The sequence below is a fragment of the Penicillium concentricum genome (genome assembly GCF_028827145.1).
Source record: "Penicillium concentricum strain IBT 3081 chromosome Unknown utg000002l_segment0_segment0, whole genome shotgun sequence".
Classification (NCBI taxonomy): Eukaryota; Fungi; Ascomycota; class Eurotiomycetes; order Eurotiales; family Aspergillaceae; genus Penicillium; species Penicillium concentricum.
The window spans coordinates 727,401-749,694 of NW_026622755.1; the positions used below are offsets into that span (position 1 = coordinate 727,401).

Here is a 22,294-nt window from a genome sequence, read left to right on the forward strand (position 1 = left end):
GAAGCATTTTTCAACGTTGATGTATATTAAAAAGAAATGATCATCTCTCCATTTACTATTGTTTTGTCATATTGACATTATCTCTTTTCAATATATATAAGTGAGAAATTGAAAATCTCATGCCATACTCGTTCCAGCACTTAATGCAGCAGTTCCTTGAAGGGCCTTTTACTGGATCCTGCCTGCTTGGTCTTTCGCAGACGACGCAACCTCGACTGATGAAACTCAATGACCAACACTCGCTGATAGTCGATATTCCGTAATAATGAACCGATTTTACCGATCATGTCAATCTCGTTGTCTGGTTTAACTTCTAGGTGTTTGAGGGATGCCCCTGTTGTAATTTGATGCTGTGTGATATGGGCCTCGTCGGTGTAGGTTGATATTCAGACAGGAATCATCCAAGGCAGCGTTCTGCTTTAGGCCAAACAGGCATCCCTGTCTGCAAAACCGTGTCTCGACCATGGACAGGGAGAGCTGGAGGATTCTGGATCTGTATCTTGATAGGTGGTCTGTGAAGGTCCACAGTTGCCTTGATATTTTGCTCGGGGCTTTTTCTAAGATTCCTTAGATGGGGACGGGAAGCATTCGGAATCTGTAGCCTCACTGACAGATGAATCAAAGGACTGGCGGTGTTTGTCCCAGCTCTTCATCCGGAATATGTGACCGTACCAGGGAAAAGCTGGTTGCCCAGGTCTTCAGCTGAGCCTTAGCACTTTTGCGCCAATTTTGGTCCCGGACAGAAGAGAGAGAAGCCATCAAAGCAAGACATAAAATACGGGCGATGGCTGTTTTCGGTTTTTGATAATTTGGATCATTATGCACCTCAATGTTGGGTTCACATAAAGAGTACATCAGGGTCCTGGGATCATTGTGTGGAATATGGAGAAGGACTAAAGCGACTCCGGTCGTCAAATAAGAGTATTCCAGTCCCTCGCGAATCATGACATGATATTCCTGCACAAGAGCCGAACCGACAAGTTGCTCTGCGTTGTACTTCAACTTTTGGGATATATCTGTAGGAATTGCTTTGCGGCGAACAACCTCTTCCCAGAACTTCATCGGCCGTAGGCCGACTCGAAGACTTTCCACGGAAAGTTCGTAAGGTGGTTTGTACCCCGCATACATAAGTAGGGTGTTTCTACCACCGACTTGGTGTATACAAGATTGATCAGGCTGTGATGGCCTCGGGGATAATGGATATAGGTCCTCCTCTGAACTATTGGCGTGCTTATCAAACAAAATACCATCACCGAGTCGGAATTGCTGCCGAGCTGCTGGAATGTTGCATAGCTCCGAAACGATAGAGCTGACGTGCGCCTGTACCGTGAACTGTTCATAGTGCTCTAGAGCCCATTGGCTGTACAGGGGAGTGATTAACGAGGCAACCCCTTCAATATTAAGAGATGTCAAAAATAATCTCGATGGATGTGCTTGCGTCGCATTGAGATGGTTGCAAACCGAGTCAAATACCTCTTGTTGTAGCATTGCACAATCCTCCCATCGAACGATATTTGCTGGGCACTGTTTACCCTGAGGCGGCTGTATTGCACTCTGCGTGGAGGTTGAGAGAGACCCGACCTGTACAGGACTGGATAGCAATTCATGGCAGGCCTGGAGAAATTCCAAGAGCGAGGTTTTCTGCTTGAGCTGTGCGATTTCCTGCTCGAGATGGTGGGTTTCTTCCTCAGTTCTCTGAAAGAGTAGTTTGTAATCCGGTGAACTCATTGTTGGGAGTGTGCTTCTCTCCTGGGAAAGGGGAGGAGGAAAAGGAGAAAGAGAAGGAGAAGGGGAGAGGGGCGTTAAGGGCACAGGATCACCGGCCAATCACGAGAAACCACCACGTAGGTACATCCTAAATTGTATAATATCGTACACGACGACAATGTAGTCCCTTTCAACCAGAGTACAAAGCCTGATACATGGGCGGGTAATTTGTCTAATTTATGATCATTATGCACGAAGATAGGATTTGGGGATGGAATGAAAGCAAAGGGACAAGTCTCTGAGAATAAAGTAAGAGATATTACGGCACAACGCAGAATATAATATACATCAGTGAATGATAGCATCGAAGTGAGACAGCGCGAGCTTTTGAGAATATGGGTGTGCAGAAGATGCTTTTGAAGCTAAACGTCACAGGCGCACAATGTGCTTGCCCGTCTTAGTAGGTGATTATCGGTGGTCGGATCGAAGGCTGGTCTCAGGGCTCTCTTTGGTCTGGTATTAGCGAGAGTAGCAGTCGCCAGCCTTGGTGATCTGTCAACTGTGGATATTGCCTACATGGGTATTGCTAGGCTATCACTAGGTATCATCGGGGGCTGCCGGTATTTCTGGACTATGAATCTCAGTTGAAGGGCGATGGTGGTATATCCAGGTATCCGTTGGGGACATCCATCAATCTGGCTCCTTGCTCAAAGATCTCCCTAGTGTTCTTATTGGTGGGCGTGGTAAGAACCCCCAAAGCAGGGTAATTGAGGAATGATTGAAGACGAGGGAGGTTCTAGTTTCTCAACAGCACCCTGAGGACGAATGATATAGCTAGTTGTGGTCTGGAAACGGAAGCATGGGAGAGAAGACATAGACGTCGGCAGATCAAGATCCTAGGAAGCTGTGGGGCTTATTGGTCAACTGCATCGCCCAGTTTCCAGTATGATGAATACCAGCAATAGTGGAGAGAGCATGAGACGTACCTGGAATCGAGTTGAGAGATTTGGCCTGCTGAGTTGGTTGAAGGGGCATCAGGTAGAATGGTGGCACTGTGGTGATGGTTTGCTCCGAACGCGTCGATCGCAGTCCTTTCGGCTCGTTCATTTGGGTATTGCTTGTCATCACGATGAGTGTAGAAGTGTCGGGGAATAGGACGTGAGAAGTTCCGGAAGGATGAGGGGGCATGACGCATGGCAAATAAGTTTAAGAGGGGGTTGATGTCATTGCTTGACACTTCTGTCTTAAGACGCAAGTTCCAATGTACATCATCGACTGTATGGCTCGTTTGCCAGTTGCTATCGAGCTAACGCATTCGAAGTCTCCATCCGATGAACCTATCGATCGATCTCCGCTTTTGAGAAGTGTCGCCTCGTTGGTTGACCTTTATCAGCTATTGCAGAATTAAGGATTTTTGGCCCTCTTCGTCGGGGACATTGTTGTTGATTGTGTGACGAAGATGTGTAAGCAACATCAGTCAACTGGGGACACATGGATTTGGATTTCTGTTGTCGGCCCCCAAATATCCCATGTTGGACCTGATTACGTCGGAATAGCAGGCCTTTTTGCTTTGCGTCGAGTTCTAGAGGCGACCATGTGCGTCATCTGATGCCAGTTGCCGTCGGCAGCGTCGACGGTGTAGTGGGCCGCCGTGGGCACTGGCGGTATAATTCCTTGTATCACAAAATCGAAGGGCAAGCCATGTGCCCACGCCAATGGCGCTTGGTCCTCGGGTGCTCGAGTCGCTCTGGAGTGAGATCAAAGTCGGCAGGGACTATCGAAGAGAGAGAGAAAACATCTAACAGAAAGCCGGTCTTGACAAACGGGGAAGGAGCTGGCCTCAGGCAGCTACTCAGCCCAAAACCTTTATATATACATGGCCTGGGCATGTGACGTGAGCATGATGTTTGATCATACTCCATAGTCCTTTTACAAACACTGTGTCTAGGCTCTGAGAACATTGAGCCCGGGGGTATAGCACTATTAGATCACGTCAAAAATAACATACTCCGGCGCCCATATACGTTATGGTCAATGTCGCTAGATGTAATTATATTTGCCCACTCCAACGGTGCTCAGCTTAAAGTTTGGAGTTCTCAATTGGGCAACTATTTTCTGGATATATACAATCAATCGCTCGCTTCCCACCATCCACTCAAACAAAAAAAAAAAAAACAAAACAACCAATGCTCCAACAATGCAATTTAGTAGGGGAATTCACCTTCAGTCTCCTCAATAAGTCCTTGTTCCTGCTGCAGCCGAGTCTGCTCATCCAGATACGGCATCAAGATCTTATCCCAACTGGACTTGCCTTTATAATAAGAAACAGTCTCGTCCCAATTGCGGATAGCCTCCGCCAAGCGACCTGGGATATGAGGCTCCTGAGCCAACTTTGTTACTGGCTCGAAATATGTACGAATCGTAAACAGAATCGCCCCCGAGCGAGGCAGCCGACGGAGTGTCTGGCGCTCTGAGCGGAAGTGGATCTCGTCGATGGTCAGGCCTTTGCCGTTGGCAGTAGCCCATGCTGGTAATTAATATCGTTAGCACTCCCTTGCTTTATTCATAGGAACAGGGCATAGGGAACGAACAGGCAACTTCTGTTCCTTGTTGATCGCCCATGCGGTGGGACCAGTGGAGTCCATCGTCGAGTTGAATAAAGAACTACAAATTTTGTTAGAAGTGTATATTCTTCAATTGATGAGCCAGAGTGAATTGAACATACATTATTTCTCTCCACTGGCTTGTCTGGAGTAAGCTTCAACATGAACTTATTCATGGCCTTTTGCAACTTGGCCGCGTAATGAGGAACACCGGCTTCGAAGTGAAGCGTATCTAGGGACATGCGGAATTTCTCCTTGAGGCGCCAGAAGCCGGGGAGACAAACTGCGGCTGCGTCGAGGTGATATTCACCATCTGCGTTGCATTAGAGCCTGCGCATCTTGAAGTAGCGAAGAGAACATACCATCATTCTTCATCATCAGCACCAAATCATCCTGAACCAGCAGAGCTGATGTTGCGAGAGCCTCGTCGGGGGTTGCTATAGCTTCAAGTCAGCATGAATTCTTTGTAGGAGTGACCAGATTTGAACATACTAGCTGGGAATGGAAATGCCTCTCCAGTCAGACTATTATGCACTTTCCCTCCTTCCAATCGGAAGGTCTTGGGATAGCGATGTGTCAGATGAAGGACCAATTCCTCATTAAGCTCGAAACAGGCATCTTTCGTAACTGCATTATCAACATATTTGATGTGTTCTTTGAAATCTTTCTTCAATTCCGCTGCTTTCATATCGTGGTATCGAAGGAAGTAAGAATCCATCTCGATCCAGTTGTCCCAGTGCAGTTTGCGAATTCCCATGGTAACAAAATTCGGTCCATGTCGGAATGGACGGTACAATTTGGGATCGTTTGAAGTTGGATCATTGGGATGAGGGTTGGCAAGTGGTTTGATGAATGGCTCCTTCTCTGGTTTTTGTATTTGAGGAGGACTGGATTTACGGTGAATTGGCCATTTCACTATGAGCCATGTGAGGATCGACACGAAAAGCCCTAGAAAGGGAAGGGCGCCTGATGGAAGGGCGATATTTGTGGGAATCATTGTGTCGTCCAGTGCTCAAGTTTGTCAACGGTAATACTTGTATAGCTGATGGGGTGCAGGTGCTCTTAAATAAGATGTGCATATACATACCTGTTGTATGTCCTAGATCGGCACTCTTAGCTGTGCTAGCCCCGCTAAACCCATTCAGGCAAATCTTTTGGCCATAAACGACCTGCGCGACCAGGCAGGTTAGGTATCGACCCGTTTAGGTATAGTGTAAGGCGATAAGAGTCTTACTTTGTGGAAATCCCCACTTGAGTACCGTGGATGGGTCTAAGTTTAACGCCCTCGCATTGGTCGCGCCTTCCCCGCAATTCGGCCATCGGGATACTCTCGTATCTCGCTCCTTCTCCTTGGCCTTCCCAATGCGGTCAACCATTGGAGATGCCATAATATGCTAGGCCCACCTGTGTGGGGTTGAAAAACATTGTAAGGTGGTTTGGCCCGTAGATGTCAATCGTCGCTTCGGCAAGATTGTCGAAAAAGTGGCTCCGATTGCCCAATTTAGATAATAGGAATTTGTTGATTACGTTTAGAAAGTGGAGTGGTAGTGTCAGAAATACAATTCTTAAGACTATGTCAATGCAAACTAAATAAAACGCTCTATAGATTCAACTCTAAATTAAGAGTGCTCAGCTTCTTCAAGAGGACCTTTGAAGTCTGTATCCGAGTTAGTATTTCATCTTCAAGTCAAGGGGAGGTAAATTCTTACATCTTCGCCCATAGAGCATATACCATGCCATACTCAAAGCAACACAACCCACGAACACAACCGATGCATAGGTCATCGTTTCACTCGTGACGGGAAGTGTGATAGGCATGCTGAACAGAATAACCTGGAAAGCAATCCACAAGAGCGCAAGGACATTCGCCGTCTTTCCAATGAGAGGATTCAGCTTCCAGCGCGACTGACTAATTTCCACGCGGCGGTCAACAAACAAACTGATCGCGATGGGAATCGCATATGCCACAGCTAACGCAATCACGCCCACTGACGCAAAAGCTGTAAATGCACTGCTGCTTCCAAGGTAGGTAAGACCCAGCAACATCTCAACAGCTGTGACCAAGCATAGCGCTGCCAGCGGGCTATCCCTGACGGTGGTTGACCAGAGATGCGAGAATGGGATTGCATTGTCGCGCGAGAAGGCCCAGGTACATCTCCCTGCTGTGGTTGTGATGCTGATGGAGCAGAAAAGGGCGACGAATAGGACGAGGATCATGAGGACAATTGAGGCCGCGGGTGAGCCTGTCACCACGTGGATGATATATGGTAGTGCTTGGCCGTATGGTGCGGCAATAATGTCCGCCAGTGGTGGAAGCGTGAAGCAAATTGGTACAGTGAATACCAGCGCTGCAGCACCGGCGACCACTGGTACCAGGCTGATTGCTGTGGGGATTTGTACTTCTGGATCTGTGCATTCTTCTGCCATGGAGGTGACCATTCCTATTGCGGAGAATGCGTAGGCTGGTGGTAGCAAGCCGATGAAGAAGGTGAAGTTCTCCTCCCAGCCAGAATAGCTAGGGTCATATCCAACAAAGCCTGTGTAGGCATCGTGACGACCAGTCTTTGCGAGGACGAGGAGGGTTATGGCGAGTGTTATGCATGTGACAACGGAAAACGCTGCGGAGAGAGTGTCGATGAGAGGGAGGAGGTGATCGGCGAAAAAGCATATCATGAAAACTACAAGACAGATGGCGTAGAAGATGAGAAGGAGTTGCCAGGAAGAGGCCGTCCAGGCGGGATAGAAGATGGAGACAGTTGCAACGATGAGAGAAGCGATGCCGAAGTTCACAGAAAGGGATATCGTCCAGTTTCCGATGAGCCAGATCCAGCCCGTGACAAAAGAGACTATTTTCCTGCTCCCGCTGGTCTTCAGCAGCCGGAATGACCAGTGGTAGATACCAGACGAGGTAGGGTATCTTGAAGCGAGTTCGGAAAGAGAGAGGGCGACGCAGGTATCCAGTGCCAACACCACTAGGAGCCCAATGAAAAGGGAGAGTTGACCGCCGCCATATACGGCGTTGATGAGGGCGCTACCGACACCGTAGGGAATTGAGGCAATTGACAGGGACATAAACAGCATGCTCGACAGCTTGCGTGTCCGGCGCAGCTGAGGCTTGTACCCCAATTGGTATAGCTGCTCATCCTGGTATGTGCCCAGCCCATGAGTTTCGAGTTTGTCGCACGAGCCTATGCTGAGGTCTTGTTTCTCCATTGTTTTCTCCATTGATTGCCCCGATTTGGAATCGAAGTGACACTGATGGATTTGCAGATTCATTCCGTGGGTATGTAGCATTGGTCTTTATACCGCTTCCCCACTGTAGGAACCTGGAGAAGAAGCTTTGTTCTAGTCCGGTCTGGGAAATCATTTGGGCCATTTATCTTTATTGCCCCGGCTTACTGAGGAGGCCATTAGATAGGGGTCACGTATCTATGATCTTCTCTAGAACTGTTATCATTCCCATGGCTAAGCTTGGAACTACTATAGTTACGGTTAGAGGATTGCGGGGTAGAGTTTTCTGGCCCATGGGAATGGTTCGGCTAGTCTTATCTCTGCCATGTGGCGGTATATTGAGTGGAGTTGCCCAAAAACCTTCCCAATTGGGTTTAACTCGATGAGGTTTGTCATGTCGATTATTGTAGAAATGTAGACAATCTCTAGCGCTATACCGGACCTTTCCTAGTGGGGCTTTCCTGCCGCTTTTATGAGGTATTAGTCTGAGTAGATATCAGCACGAGGCTCACTTGGGCAGACAACTACCTCTAGTGAGGCAATTGCTCGCCCTGTTATCTCATCTCTCACGTAGTCTAGTCATTTATGTAGAGATCCCTACAGCATACCAAAATATTGCCTCCCAGAGTGGAGCGCGCGGGTGGCCACAACCGAATACTCAATGTTGAATGTTTTTATTTACTTTTTACCTATGTTCACTTCTGTAGTGACTAACTATGACATGTCCGTAGCCTGGCTTTTTTTAAATAAAATGGATTTTTAATTTGCATAACTGTGTTAATTCAATTTGACATGGGCATAGGGGAGAATTGCTTCTTCTCGCCAAATAGAACGAAATATTCCAGAACATTTCTTCGTTTCTCATAACAAAAACCCCTCACAGGCGAGAAAGGTTGGAGAACTCTGCTGGAGCATGGTAAGTAGGGACCTTCATATCAAGATCGGCTCCAGAGTAGCCGAGGTCCTCCGCAACCAACATTGCACACTTTTCACCGATAAGGAGAGCAGTCTACCAATGTAATCGTCAGTATTTGAAAAACACCCAGAGGAAGCAACAAAAGGAAAACTCACGCTGAAAGTGTTGCAGCCCACATTGTCAGGGCAGATAGACAAGTCGCAAACCTTGAGGCCCTTGACACCGTGAACATTGAGACGCTCGTCAACGACGCCTCCATGGGGTGCGATGGAGTTACCCTCTCGTGGGGCCATGCTACATGTGCCAAGGCAGTGCCAGGTTGTCTCAACGTGACGGGAAACTGCAAAAATGTTAGATATATGATCGCCAATCACAATATTCAATACTTACTCCACTTCTCAATGTGCTTAACGTCATCCTCGCTGTATTCCAAAGAAGGACGAGCTTCGTGTCGATTGGAGTTGAGAGTTGATGTCGAAGGCTGCTTCCCTGGTTCCAATGGAGTGGTCCAAGAACCTATATTGATTTTATTAGCTGGACGGGATAACTTCACTGCAAAGAAATGAGAACATACCGTGTTGGATACCAGCGGAAATGTGGTTCGTGCCGGCGTATGCCTTGGTCGTTGCCAAATCCATATCTTGCGCCCGGGCCGATGAGTTGAAGGCAAATTGAGGATGCATAGCAGTGACCTCTCCGGCATACGAGGTCATGCGTCGGGCAGTCTCACGGGACTTGATATATCCCCAGACCAAAGGCGCCATGTCGCGTTTGTCATTCATGAAGCCTGCATCAAAGTCGGGGACTTCGTAAGGGTCAGCCGACTGGATGTGGGTGTGCCCACGAGAGAAGGGGTATTCCTAATATCCTGTCAGCACTGGTTGATTGAGTATAGTAAATCTGTGCCATACCAGGAAATGGAACATTGTAAAGAACTTGCCCGGGGGCATATGCATGTGATCTCCGAACCAGCTATTCATGGGTTAGTATCGTGGCATTCAAAATGAAGCTGATAAAATACTTACCCGGAGATGATCGAGTAATGCATGACGGGCTTATCAGGCTTGTTCCTGAAATACGACTCATACCCCTCTGTAAAGTCTGGGGTCGGCCACTTCTTCATCTCTCCGAGCTCCTCCTCGGTAGGGCGAATCTTGACACCGGCATCGATACCGTTGGTGGCCAATGGTCCGGTACCCTTCTTATCCCACTCCTCGAAGACCTTCTTCTGAACTTTGGGATCTCCACGAATGAAGTCATCAAAGGACTCGACGTCAGGCTTGGCGCGATAGACGGAGAATGTAAGGTAGTGGTCCTGGAAGTTTCGGCCCACACCTGGTAGGTTGACCAGGGGCTTGACACCCGCGCGGCGCAGCTTCTCTGGGTCACCAAAGCCGGACCGCTGGAGAATAAGCGGGGAGCTCATTGTACCTGAACTGATAATTATTTGCTTCCGGGCCCGGAAGATCCTGCGAACTGGCTCTCCACCGTTGAGAGGCTTGGTTGGGACAGTGACTACTCCCACAGCACGACCATTCTCCACAATCACCTTCTCAACTTTGGTATTGCATTGGAGGTGGAGATTGGTATGCTTGGCTCGGGTGCTGTGGACATAGGCGTGAGCCGCATCACTTCGTCGTCCTGATACCGAGTGTTAGAGAGGTGATGATACCGATGAAAAACTGGAAATTTGTTCTTACCTGTGTCACGATTGATCCATTTCAACCAGTGTTCTGCACCGTGGCTGCAACATTATCACCCTTCGTTAGCAGGATATAATGGACGATCTGTCGTGGGCATCATACGCAGTCTTCAAATCTTGCAAGTCATCAGTGAATGGAATTCCCTGTGTCTCAACAGCGCGAAGGAAGTCATTCTTGATCGGGTATGTATAGTTTCCAAACGAGACCTTGATAGGTCCGTCGGTACCATGCAGTTCCGGGTTATTGCTGGCACGTTGATATGTTTCGTGCTTCCTCATCAAAGGGAGGAGTTCCTTAGTTGTCCAGCCCTTTGCTTGGAAGTCGTCGTAATCGGACGCAGAGGCTCTGGTATACATCTTCAATGGGTTCAGCTTGGGGCCACTGGATTGAAATGTCAAACAAGAATCACTTACCATAAAATTAATGGAACTGCCACCTCCAAGAATATTGGCGCAAGGAACAATAGCTTGACGACCATCCAAGTGCTCAGATGGTCTGGAGTGATAGAACGATGCCGTCTTCGAATCAAGTTTCATGTTGTTCGGGTAGATGCCCGGGCGGTAGACCCTAGGTTAAGATGAGAATACGTTCCCTGAAAGTGGTAGTCATAACATGCTCACCATTGATTGTTCAAGTTATCCTCGCCTGCCTCAATCAACAGCACAGACAGTCTGTGATCAAGGTTCGCGAGGCGGCCCGCTGGGACACATCCCGAACTGCCGCCACCGCAGATTATGATATCAACCTCATCTGGGATAGTCATGACTCTGATTGTGTTGACAAGACAAAAAATCAAGAAAGGTTGTGAAGAAAGTGCTCCAGGGAATGATCAAACATCTGATGAGACCTCCCAGAGGGGCCTTATATAGCTGTGTCTTTGTGCCCATGGAAGTATCTATAGAGGGAATTTCTCCAAATCAAGTCACATATACAGCCAATAGCCTATACATTAACCCCGCGCGCGGAGAAAGAGTTCAAACTCTCAAGTGTGCCTCACACCCGACTGACTGGCTCTCCTTGTCAAAAGGTGCGTTCATCCTTGATGCACTCCAAGGAATTTGTTTTAACTCTCCCTCATCAAATAAATCATATCAGCATGGTAAGAATGACACAATTATGATCTTCGCAAACACATTAAAGGAGAAACTGCTAATCCTGATGTTATTTTTTCCAAGTTGAGTAACCCTGTCATATCACAAACAGCGATCAGCTCAAAGCCAAACGCTCTCTCATGGCGCTTCCTGGGAAGTTCCCCGCATTTCCTATAGCTGTCGCCAGCTCAATTGACTGCCTAGACCAAGCTCTTGCAGTTTATATGCAGGTGAGATGCTGCCAAGTGTCCTTTTTATCCCTCCTCCTCGACGGGGTTTGGACAAGGGTAAACTGCGCGGGGGGGGGTCAAAAGCCCGGCACTTGTTGAAAGAACCCGGCTAATGATCATAATATTGGATCTCAATGTGCTGCATTTCAAGATGTGGATATCTACGGAGTACATGTACACATCCCTAGCTTGCACAATGATACATTAGACAAATACGCCGGGGACAAGTTTTTGTTTGATGTCACATTTTAAGTGTTTCTTTTTCCTAAAAATTTATCGTGGAAGAGAAAGTAGACAGTTTTGCCAGAAAATTCCATAATATATAACAGAGTATATGATATCTGATTCAGTGGGTTTGGATCGGCCGGGAAGCATGATTCAGCCTATGTGGCGGACGCATTAGTCTCAGATTCTCTCCCCGCACTATCAATGCTCTAAATAGTTAGTAATTTTGCGGAGTAGGTTTATTGGCGTGTGGTATAATTGTTTACGGAAGAGGCGGCAGATATATATTGCGGATATTGCTATTGGAGGGAAATTAGACACATCACCAGCTGCATGGTACTTTCACGCACTGGTAGGCTATGCTCTCACGGAATGATATAACCGAAACCTAAGTGGAACTCGTTGTGGAGCAAAGAGAGGAGAAGGTTTGTGTATGACTGCAAATGGAAGCCATTGGAGGTATTATACCGGAGGGAAGATGAGGATAATTATATACCATAGATCAATACAGCACATAAAATTGTCCTTCTTGGTTATGCAAGGCCACTCATGATGGTCATACTTATATTCTTAGGAAAGATAGCTTGATTGAAGGTTGACTGAGTGAGATATTGTATTCTATATTTGTGTAAGATTCAACTCAATCCAGGGGCCCCGGGCACCCACTTCTAGATTAACCAGAGTTACGGCAATGATCCCCCCAGTCGCAGAGGTAAGAAGTAGTCTGCCACCCATGCCCAGACGTCCCACTGGCGCCTCTCCCATAGTAACACGGCGCATCCCTCCACTTCTTGCACTCCAGTGTGCCGACTTGGTTTCACGACCAAGCTCAGCGGTCCCTCTATTTGACTTGTGAGTGCAAGTATCCCCGAACGCGGGAATATCTGTCACCTCTGATGGCATGCCATTCTATCCCCCTAATCCTGTCCAATCCAGCGTGTGCCGCCGTTCATCTGTCACCAGCGTTGACGGGATGACCCCATCCATATGCCCATGAAGTATGGTCTTCATGTCTTCTAATCGCGAGACATTTTCCGTTTCGCGTACTTGCCGAATAACGTCTCTAGGAACGTGATCATTCTAGTCACCCGAGTCCCTCTCTTCTCCCAAGTCCCACTAGTAGTCACTTATATGATTAAATTTTTCCTCTTCGGTCGAAATATGCATACTTCGATCTCATCGACGCGGTCTTGAATGAACTGCGGATTCGCAGACTCCATGTTGCTCCGAAATCGTTCCACGGCGAGACGTATGGTCTCACCGGGGTCAGTGTCTGATTATGCGCCACTCGAAATTGCCCGTGTTGAAGGATGGATTTTAGCAGGAAGAACAGGGAAATGCGCGTTCAGAACTAGCGTCATATATGTATGGCCGGTTATCAATTTGGTCCAGGGCCGTGCTCAATTATACTCAATGGTCATAAAGCGGCAAGAGGTGAGCATTAAAATGGAAGTGCCACATGTACCTTGGCTCCGCTCCGATATCGGATTATTTTGCCTCTATCTCAAGAGGTCAACACAATCACAATTACCATTGAACATGATATTTGGTGAAGATAGAAGTTTTCATTTGAAAGTTATATACATGAATTCGTCAGATGATAAAGCCCGAAAAAAGAACCCAGCTAGTAAGGACAATGAGCCTCGACCTCAATCTCAATCACCATTCCCTCAATTCCAAGCTTTCCAATCTCCACACAAGTCCAAATAGGTCGGTGACCAGGAAGAACCTTCTTGAAATTGCTGGTGACTACCTCAAAAGTCTGATCCATATTGAGGTGATAGCTGCGCACTGCATAAACATTTTCCCACGACATACGCGAGTCAACGCTCTTCAGTGCCTTCTCGACATTCTCGAAAGCGATAGCAACTTGTTGCTCGACGTCAGGGTGGACATTGCCACTCTCATCCCAGCCACCTTGGCCAGAGGTTTTGATAGTATTTCCGATGCGGACTGCTTGCGAGTAGTGGAAGGATTCCGAGTTTGCCTCGGTGCCGGCGTAGTTGAAGAATTGCATGTTTGCTTTATTGGCGGATGGAAGATGGATGCGATAGGTAGGAATGAAGGAGATATAGAGTAGATAGGGAGTCTAGGTAGTCACGAAAGGAGTGGACGTAGCCAGACTATTTAAACGGCCATTCAAGGCATACCTCTTGGAGAATGTGTAGAAAAATGGGGCATTTCAGATATGGTAACTATTCTGACCATGCCCTTCAAACTACCTAAAAAGACATATATGCAATCTTGTATCAATTGTGGATGTTTGAGAGAAACGCCAAGATTTCAGCCTTTGAACAGATCCTCGGGAGGGTAGATGGGCTTAATACTTGCCTTGGAGGGCATATTGCTCCGCATTCTACACGATAATGCCCTGAATGGGTAAGTATTTGGCCCAAGTGATGGGAATGTCAAAGCACCTCCATCCTCGGGATCTTCGGGGATCTCAAAATGGCGGGTCCCCTCATCTATGGAGCTCCGCATTTCCCAAATAGGCAAAAAGATAGGCCAAACTAAAATTTGCTTGGCTTTTTCCCCAGAAAACATCGCTCTTTGTCACAAAACGAAATTGGTTTACTAAGTGTCTATAAAGACTACAAGTATAAAGCCATCAAGTCTAGGATTTTGCAAACCCCAGAAACTCCAATCTATTTTCCACAATGGCCCAACCTATCCAATTAACGGCTCCTAACCAGACCTCCTATTTACAACCTACAGGTGAGTAATAAATCCCTCAAAGGCTCAAGTTCCATGACTGATAATTTTAAAAAAAGGACTATTCATCAACAATGAATTTGTTCCCTCCATCTCCGGCGACACTCTCTCAACTGTCAACCCTTTCGATGAATCTGTGATCGCCAGCGTCTCATCCGCTGGTCCAGAGGACATCGATCTCGCCGTGGCCGCTGCTCGAAATGCCTTCAAGTCGGAAGAATGGCAGTCTCTGGCTGGGTATGACCGAGGTCAACTATTGACTCGCCTTGCAGACCTCTGCGATCGCGACAAGCACATTCTCGCCACAATCGATGCATGGGATAACGGCAAGCCATACGAGCAGGCATTGGGCGAGGACCTTGCCGAGGTCATCTCTGTCTTCCGTTATTACGGTGGCTGGGCAGATAAGATCCACGGGCAGACCATCCCGACCAGCGAGGCCAAGTTGGCCTACACTAGAAATGAGCCTATTGGAGTGTGTGGACAGATCATTCCTTGGAACTATCCTGTTATGGTATGTCGCAAAAGAGAAACTCTAAGCCCAATCAGTTCAAGCAACGCTAATGCTAAGTAGATGGCGGCATGGAAACTCGGACCTGCCCTTGCGTGTGGCAATACCGTTGTCATCAAAGCCGCCGAACAAACCCCGCTCTCAATCCTGTACCTCGCTTCCTTGATTAAAGAAGCTGGCTTCCCCGCCGGAGTGGTTAACGTTGTCAATGGCCCCGGTGCCACTGCCGGCGCCGCTATGGCATCACACCTGGACGTGGATAAGATCGCCTTTACCGGAAGCACCAACACCGGAAAAGCCATTATGAAAGCGGCCGCTTCGAACCTTAAGGCCATTACCCTCGAGACAGGCGGCAAGAGCCCCTTGCTCGTCTTCGAGGATGCCAACCTCGACCAAGCAGTGAAGTGGTCGCACGTCGGCATCATGAGTAATATGGGTCAGATTTGCACATCCACTTCGCGCATCTATGTGCAGGAGAGCATCTACGAGACTTTCGTCGAGAAGTTCAAGCAGTACACTATTGAGAACTCCATCGTCGGCAGCCAATTCGATCCCAAGGTGAACCACGGACCTCAGGTGTCTGCTGCGCAGAAGAGTCGCATTCTGGGGTATCTCGAGACTGCCAAGCGTGAAGGCGCACAGCTTGTTCTTGGAGATGATCAGCCTTCCTCGGATGCCAAGGGTTATTTCGTCAAGCCCATTATTTTCAAAGATACCAATCGCGATATGACCCCCGTGCGGGAGGAGGTCTTTGGTCCCTTTGTCGTTATCCAGTCTTTCAAGGACCAAAAGGATGCGATTGAGAAGGCTAATGATACTGAGTATGGACTCGGTGCCGCTCTATTCACGGAAAACATTACCCGTGCTCATAAGGTCGCTTCCGCTATTCAGGCTGGCATGGTTTGGGTATGTGCTCAAAGATATAATTGTTTATGATATATGCTGACCCCCAACAGATTAACAGTTCACAAGATTCCCACTTTGCAATTCCATTCGGTGGATACAAGCAGAGTGGTATCGGGAGGGAACTGGGTGAATATGCCCTTTCGGCCTACACTCAAGTAAAGGCGATTCATGGTCAGTATCTTTCTCACAATATTGGCAACCGAAATACTGACCGTCTTTTAGTGAACTTGGGGACTTGGCTTTAAATATAAAGGGTTGACCTAACTCGATGGGACGTTCTAGCAAAGGGAACGCCACTGCATATGCATAGTAACAAATAAATGAGGCCAAAAAAATAGGCCAGGACATGAACAATTCAATTATCTCAAAATTAGTAAACCCTGTGAATTTTTACCGATGATGTACCTGAGGTGCCTGATATCTCGTGACTCTCCAAACTGCCGTCGGGGAACCTCGGCTGAGAGAGGCGGAAAGCTCTTGAACCCGCTCTTGAACCCCCCACGTCAAGAGATATCCGGGGGAAAAAGCACCTTTACCTTTACCTTGACTTTGTTTCTCTCCCAATTTCTCTTCTACATTAATTCTCTACCTCATTACCTTGCATTTAACCCGTCATATTACCACCATGTCGTTCCTCGGTGGCGCAGAATGCTCAACGGCGGGGAACCCTCTCTCCCAATTCACGAAGCACGTCCAGGATGATAAATCACTACAGCGCGACCGGCTAGTAGGCCGGGGGCCAGGCATGCAAGAAGGCATGCGATCACATCAAATGATGGGCGGACAGGACCAGGTGAGCAACACAGCCTACAGCCCCCCGCAAAGCAAAACAGCAATGGAAATTAACCTCGGCGTTGGGAAACCCTTATCAGATGATGGACGATTTCATGCAACAACCAGGCCAACAACTAAACGGACCCTCGCCGCAGCCTTTCGCGATGGAGCACATGCGCCGTGAGCTGGATAATTTCCAAACGCAGCCGGCCCGCACAGGGTCGCCAGGATGGGTCGGGGAGTTCGACTCAGGCGAGCAAGCGCGAATGGAAGCCGCTTTCCCAGGCCAGATGAACAACGGATCTGGGTTCAATCCTGCCGAATTCGCCCGCTTCCAACAACAGAACCGTATGGGCATGCCGCAGACGTCGAGCCCTGCTGCCGTGAACGCCTCGCCTATGATGTCCGGGTACCAGCGACCGATGGCCATGGGCGGTGGCTTTATGGGTGGTATGGGCGGTATGGGAATGATGCAGCCTATGATGGGTGGTCAGATGGGGATGCAGCAGGGGCCTATGGAAGGACAGACACAGGATAAGGGGAAGGGGCGGATGGTGGAGCTCGACGATGAGAACTGGGAGGCGCAGTTTGCCGAGATGGAGACTGCGACGGTTGGCAATGAGGCCCGGACAGATGAGGAGGCAAATGCGGCCATCGAGGCGGAACTGAATGATTTGGACAGGTCAGTGCCCTCCAATGACGCGTTTGAGTCTGTATGGCAACGGGTCCAGGCTGAGACCGCAACGAGCAGGAAACTTGCCGAGGAAGATAACTTTGAAGTCACCGATAACGTGCATGTTGGTGATCTCGGTGACTGGGATGGCTTTGATAGTCTTAACTCTCGTTTCCGGGATCCCCAGCTCGGCGACTATATGTTCGAGGAGGATAACGTCTACCAGGCTGTGGGCAATCCGTTCGAGGAGGGAATGAAGATTATGCGTGATGGTGGTAATCTTTCACTGGCAGCGTTGGCTTTCGAGGCTGCAGTTCAAAAGGACCCGCAACATGTGCACGCTTGGACAATGCTGGGCTCTGCGCAGGCGCAGAACGAAAAGGAATTGCCCGCTATCCGTGCATTGGAACAGGCCCTGAAGGTCGACCCCGGGAACTTAGATGCATTGATGGGCCTGGCTGTCTCGTACACAAACGAGGGCTACGACTCAACCGCCTACCGCACACTCGAGCGTTGGCTGTCCCACAAGTACCCAACAATCATCGACCCGAAGGAAGTATCCGGCGACTCAGACCTCGGCTTCACAGACCGACAACTCCTCCACGACCGCGTAACAGAACTATTCATCCAAGCAGCCCAGCTTTCCCCCTCAGGAGCCCAGATGGACCCCGACGTACAAGTCGGCCTGGGCGTTCTCTTCTACTGCGCCGAGGAATACGAAAAGGCCGTCGACTGTTTCTCTGCCGCACTAGCCTCCACTGAGTCCGGCAGCACCAATCAACAAGAGCAGTTACACCTCCTCTGGAACCGACTCGGCGCGACTCTCGCCAACTCCGGCCGTTCCGAAGAAGCCATCGAAGCCTACGAGCAAGCCCTCACCATCAACCCCAACTTCGTGCGCGCCCGCTACAACCTCGGCGTATCCTGCATTAACATCGGCTGCTACCCTGAAGCCGCACAGCATCTGCTAGGCGCGCTATCCATGCACCGTGTCGTGGAACAGGAGGGCCGCGAGCGTGCACGCGAGATCATCAGCGACGGAGTTCATCCGGATGGCCTGGACGACGAGCGCCTGGAGCGCATGCTCCACATTAGCCAGAACCAGAGCACGAATCTGTACGACACGCTGCGTCGGGTGTTCAGCCAGATGGGCCGTCGTGACTTGGCTGACCAGGTTGTCGCCGGCATGGATGTGAATATCTTCCGTAAGGAGTTCGAATTCTAGGCTATCGTTGATCGTTGATTTTTTTGTTGCGTACATGGAAAGGTATGGGATATATCTTTCGCATTTCTGGGTTCGTGGCTGGTATGGCCTGGCTGCATTGTATCTACTTTTTATCATTTGATGGCTGCTTAGAGGGGATCTACAAGCCACAGAGGAAAAGGCACTTCCTCATATATATGTTTCATGAATGCATTTGCTCCTATCTCAAAATTTCCCAAGTATCTGGGTAGTGACTGCCGCATTTATGGATGAAAGGGGGTTGAATTCATCAACTCATCAACGACCTTCCCAACCGCCACGGCCTTTTCCTCTCCAAATCGACCCCCAACAATCTGCACACAGATAGGCATCCCATGAACAAGGTCGATATCATCTAATAAGAAGTGAAAAATCAGCACCAACCCACTTTTGAGAAGTCAACAAACAAGGAAAATAGCCACTTACACTGCAAATAGTTAAAAGCATCCGACTCATTCCTAATAGAATGTTCCTCCCACTCAGGATTACCTCCACTGCCGACATAATCATGATCTCGATCCGCCCTTGCAACAGGTACAGTAACTGCTGCGTAATCCAGCAGATTCCACATAGCCGTATAGCCCAGCCACTGCTTGCTCTTCACCCAAGTCTTGGGCTTGTAGCCTACCCACGGGATGACGGGCATGAGGAGGGCATCTATTTCGGATGAAACCCATTGCTTCAGGAAGGCATTTTGGAGTGTGAGTTTTGTTGCTTCGAACTGGTTCAGTGGTGTTAGAATCATAGATACGCTTGATTTGGGTTTGGTGTATTGGGGAGGGGAAATGGGTTTTTATAGACGTTATCGTTGTGAGCAGTGTCTTGTGTCTTACCTGCTCTCGCTCTTCGTGTGAAAGAAGATCGGTCTCTTTGCCGACAACCATGCCTTCAATTAAAGGCTCGTCGACTATCTGACAGAGCGAGCGGCAGTGCTGACCACCGTCGGCGAGAATGCCTTTTGTCCAAAGATTGGTGGCGGCAGTGTGGAGGGAGGCGTCCCATTCGATTACTTTGACAGGTTATTATGGGACTTTTTCGACTTAAGGGAAGGAGTGTATACCTTCATGACCAGCAGTTCTCAATGCATCCACCGTCTCGCTCATTGCCCTCGCAACAGGCGGCTGCGGCTTAACGACCCCATCATCAAATACAACACCCAGTCTCAACTTGCGATTCGCTGACGGGATTGCGAGCTCTTTTCGCCACGGGATCGGAACTGCGCTTGGATCTAGGTTCCACGGGCTGGATGCAAGGAGATTCTCCATAAAGTACTCTGTCGTAGCGAGTGATGTAGCCATCGGACCGGCAACGGGAGGGATAAGGTAGTGCTGGTGTAAGCTATCAAGATATATCAGTAGTGATAATACTTTTGGTATACCACTAAGGAGTATTAACAACATACAAGGAGCAGTCCCACGGTACTCGTCCCGTCGTCGGACATATAGAGTAAAGTCCCTGTAGATTAGAAGGTACTCGAATCGAGCCACCGATGTCAGTACCGATTCCTAAGACGCTTCCTCCGGAGCCAACAAGGGCGCCTTCGCCACCGGAACTACCGCCTGAGATTAGGGCGTGGTTGAAAGCATTAACAGACTGGCCGAAGACATGGTTGTATGAGTCGGACATCTAATCGTGTTTAGCGAGTAAGTTTTCATCAAAGCGTATGACAGGCAAAAGACAGAGCTCACCATCAGAGATTGTGGCACATTTGTCTTGACATAAAGCACTGCACCCATCGCCTCTAGTAACTTCACGATCGAACTATTGGATTTGGCTGGTTTATTGGTCAAGCCCACCCAACCTAAACAAATATTAGCAACAATCAAACACGACGTTGGTCACCAGAGAGAGAAAAGAAAATAAAGAGTACACACCAACAGTTGTATCAACCCCCTCAACATCAAACCGGTCCTTCACAGAAACCGGAACCCCATGTAAAGGCCCAACAACCTCACCAGTACGTAGTAGATGCTCATCAAGCTCCCTGGCACGATCAAGAGCCTTATCAAAAAAGATTTCCGTTAAGCACTTCGTAACCTGCTGTGCGATTGCAGCACGTTTACAAAACGCCGTTGTCAGTGACTCGCTCGTCACACACCGGGACTTGACCAGCTCGACGAGGTCGCGGATATCTGTTGTTTCAGTCCATGCTAGCTCATCGGCGGAGAGAATACCGCTTGCGCGGATGATCTCTATGCTTGATGCTGGCGGATTTGATAGGAGGGGTGCTGGGAGGTGCCACGCTGAGGGGATCAGGTTTAACTGGGTCGCGCGTTTTTCGAGGACGCGGCTGTTCCATGGGGGTGGATTGCGCTCTTGAGTTGGTTTTTGTGGGATTATGTCGATAGTCATGGTGCAGATAGTAGGTGAGAGGAGATTACTTAATGGAAAGAGTTTGGGCTTAGATATTTAAATTAACCGAAATATCAACTTCAAGTTGATATCCCCGCATTCCGGTAATGTTACCGAGAGGGGTCGAATTAAGATTAAGGTTCGCATTCAGTCCATGGATAGGGCATTGAGGTTCCAATAATCAAGAAGATGCTCAATCTAAATGAGGTGCAGTTGCCTCCTATGCAACTTGAAATAAAATATACGTGTACCTATTATATGTGCGGGTTTTCCCTGGTGGTTGTGCTTTCCTATTTAGGCTGCCGCCGCTTCCATGGGGCTCGGGCTTAGGCTCACTCGGTCGATGTATTAGAACCCCTATATGGCGGTTATATATACACATCGAGGTTGAAAACAATCCCTAGAATGAAGTAATCGCATTCGATACGCTTACTAGGAGCCTGAGGTTAGTTGGAAATTGACAGTTATTTGGGGCTGTACGTTGCAAGATACAGGATAATGGTCATGTTGAGTGCTGTGACTGTGGTGAACTAATACCATGGATTGTGGTAAGCTACGTAGAAACACAAGGCTTACTGTTGAATCTAAATAAGTTCCCTCTTTGCTTTTCTGTAATCAAACCAAGATACTATGTATCATGAACAATTTCACTAATTTTATAGATCACCCTTCTAGTTGGCGCTCTCCAGGCTTGCTAGCTCATCGCGCTTGACTTTTAATGAATCGCCAATCTTACCAAGTTCCAAGCCGAGAAGCTGACCTCGCTACTCGTTGGCAATCTCCAGCTGGGCCATCTCATCGCGTTTAACATTTGATAAATCACCAATCGTACCGGGTTCCAAGCTCAGAAGAAGACCCCGCTTCTCGTTGGCGCTCTCCGGACGTGCGGGAACACCGCGCTTGACAGCTCCCATTTGGTCATGTCCCTCGGAAGTTATACGGCTGTTCAATGTAGGCGCAGCGATAGCCAAGGTGGCGGAGATTGCAAGAATCGCCATGGAGAACTTCATACTGGCAAAGATAGGCTTGAGAGAAGAATTATATTAGTAGGTGTAAATACCATGAGAGCCGTGAGGTTGCTCTTACCGGTAAAATTGGTAGGTGTGGTGAGTTGGTTCTGTAGATAGCTTGGATATGTGATTTATACTGAACATTATGTTGGCGCTATAAACTTATATACCCCCGACTGTCAACAAGATCTACACGTGCTACATTATACAGAATAACTGAGCATCTGGGCTGCAGAACTTAGTCCATGGATTGCTTCAGGCAGAGCCAAGTCCCTTGCAGGTGGCCCCATAATACGTATAACATCCTCTTCTTGTCTGCTAGACTGCCAATCATAACACGAGGGGCATCTGATAATGTCTCAACTTGTCTAAAATTTGAGCTGATGACTCAAGGAATGCAGGTTTGC

General features: G+C 48.4%; 11 protein-coding genes across 11 annotated transcripts; 2 read left to right on the forward strand and 9 right to left on the reverse strand.

Annotated features, from left to right (window-relative positions):
• Positions 1-618: 618 nt before the first annotated feature.
• N7517_003843 (uncharacterized protein) lies at positions 619-1,728 on the reverse strand (the record flags this gene model as incomplete). Its single annotated transcript, XM_056721573.1, has 1 exon — positions 619-1,728. One exon carries the CDS (start codon positions 1,726-1,728, stop codon positions 619-621), a length of 1,110 nt encoding a protein of 369 aa, XP_056577823.1.
• Positions 1,729-2,595: 867 nt separating this feature from the next.
• On the reverse strand, positions 2,596-2,895 carry N7517_003844 (uncharacterized protein; the record flags this gene model as incomplete). The annotated part of the gene is made up of 2 exons (XM_056721574.1): positions 2,596-2,693; positions 2,784-2,895. The coding sequence occupies 2 exons, from the start codon at positions 2,893-2,895 to the stop codon at positions 2,596-2,598; spliced, it is 210 nt and encodes a 69-aa protein (XP_056577824.1).
• A 1,016-nt stretch (positions 2,896-3,911) lies between these two features.
• Positions 3,912-5,307, reverse strand: N7517_003845 (heme-dependent oxidative N-demethylase family protein; the record flags this gene model as incomplete). The annotated part of the gene is made up of 5 exons (XM_056721575.1): positions 3,912-4,234; positions 4,299-4,371; positions 4,433-4,623; positions 4,673-4,747; positions 4,803-5,307. 5 exons carry the CDS (start codon positions 5,305-5,307, stop codon positions 3,912-3,914), a joined length of 1,167 nt encoding a protein of 388 aa, XP_056577825.1.
• A 622-nt stretch (positions 5,308-5,929) lies between these two features.
• N7517_003846 (uncharacterized protein) lies at positions 5,930-7,535 on the reverse strand (the record flags this gene model as incomplete). The annotated part of the gene is made up of 2 exons (XM_056721576.1): positions 5,930-5,967; positions 6,020-7,535. 2 exons carry the CDS (start codon positions 7,533-7,535, stop codon positions 5,930-5,932), a joined length of 1,554 nt encoding a protein of 517 aa, XP_056577826.1.
• An 883-nt stretch (positions 7,536-8,418) lies between these two features.
• N7517_003847 (GMC family oxidoreductase) lies at positions 8,419-10,923 on the reverse strand (the record flags this gene model as incomplete). The annotated part of the gene is made up of 10 exons (XM_056721577.1): positions 8,419-8,550; positions 8,613-8,797; positions 8,848-8,973; positions 9,032-9,317; positions 9,369-9,429; positions 9,483-10,098; positions 10,158-10,201; positions 10,263-10,516; positions 10,574-10,727; positions 10,781-10,923. The coding sequence occupies 10 exons, from the start codon at positions 10,921-10,923 to the stop codon at positions 8,419-8,421; spliced, it is 2,001 nt and encodes a 666-aa protein (XP_056577827.1).
• Positions 10,924-12,615: 1,692 nt separating this feature from the next.
• N7517_003848 (uncharacterized protein) lies at positions 12,616-12,926 on the reverse strand (the record flags this gene model as incomplete). Its single annotated transcript, XM_056721578.1, has 2 exons — positions 12,616-12,786; positions 12,876-12,926. The coding sequence occupies 2 exons, from the start codon at positions 12,924-12,926 to the stop codon at positions 12,616-12,618; spliced, it is 222 nt and encodes a 73-aa protein (XP_056577828.1).
• Positions 12,927-13,330: 404 nt separating this feature from the next.
• N7517_003849 (YjgF/Yer057p/UK114 family) lies at positions 13,331-13,723 on the reverse strand (the record flags this gene model as incomplete). Its single annotated transcript, XM_056721579.1, has 1 exon — positions 13,331-13,723. The coding sequence occupies one exon, from the start codon at positions 13,721-13,723 to the stop codon at positions 13,331-13,333; it is 393 nt and encodes a 130-aa protein (XP_056577829.1).
• Positions 13,724-14,363: 640 nt separating this feature from the next.
• Positions 14,364-16,080, forward strand: N7517_003850 (Aldehyde/histidinol dehydrogenase; the record flags this gene model as incomplete). The annotated part of the gene is made up of 5 exons (XM_056721580.1): positions 14,364-14,421; positions 14,478-14,932; positions 14,993-15,835; positions 15,886-16,006; positions 16,058-16,080. The coding sequence occupies 5 exons, from the start codon at positions 14,364-14,366 to the stop codon at positions 16,078-16,080; spliced, it is 1,500 nt and encodes a 499-aa protein (XP_056577830.1).
• A 380-nt stretch (positions 16,081-16,460) lies between these two features.
• N7517_003851 (tetratricopeptide repeat protein) lies at positions 16,461-18,507 on the forward strand (the record flags this gene model as incomplete). The annotated part of the gene is made up of 2 exons (XM_056721581.1): positions 16,461-16,628; positions 16,708-18,507. The coding sequence occupies 2 exons, from the start codon at positions 16,461-16,463 to the stop codon at positions 18,505-18,507; spliced, it is 1,968 nt and encodes a 655-aa protein (XP_056577831.1).
• Positions 18,508-18,749: 242 nt separating this feature from the next.
• Positions 18,750-20,877, reverse strand: N7517_003852 (uncharacterized protein; the record flags this gene model as incomplete). Its single annotated transcript, XM_056721582.1, has 7 exons — positions 18,750-18,880; positions 18,952-19,246; positions 19,359-19,534; positions 19,586-19,863; positions 19,928-20,151; positions 20,214-20,326; positions 20,400-20,877. 7 exons carry the CDS (start codon positions 20,875-20,877, stop codon positions 18,750-18,752), a joined length of 1,695 nt encoding a protein of 564 aa, XP_056577832.1.
• A 764-nt stretch (positions 20,878-21,641) lies between these two features.
• Positions 21,642-21,887, reverse strand: N7517_003853 (uncharacterized protein; the record flags this gene model as incomplete). Its single annotated transcript, XM_056721583.1, has 1 exon — positions 21,642-21,887. One exon carries the CDS (start codon positions 21,885-21,887, stop codon positions 21,642-21,644), a length of 246 nt encoding a protein of 81 aa, XP_056577833.1.
• Positions 21,888-22,294: the final 407 nt, after the last annotated feature.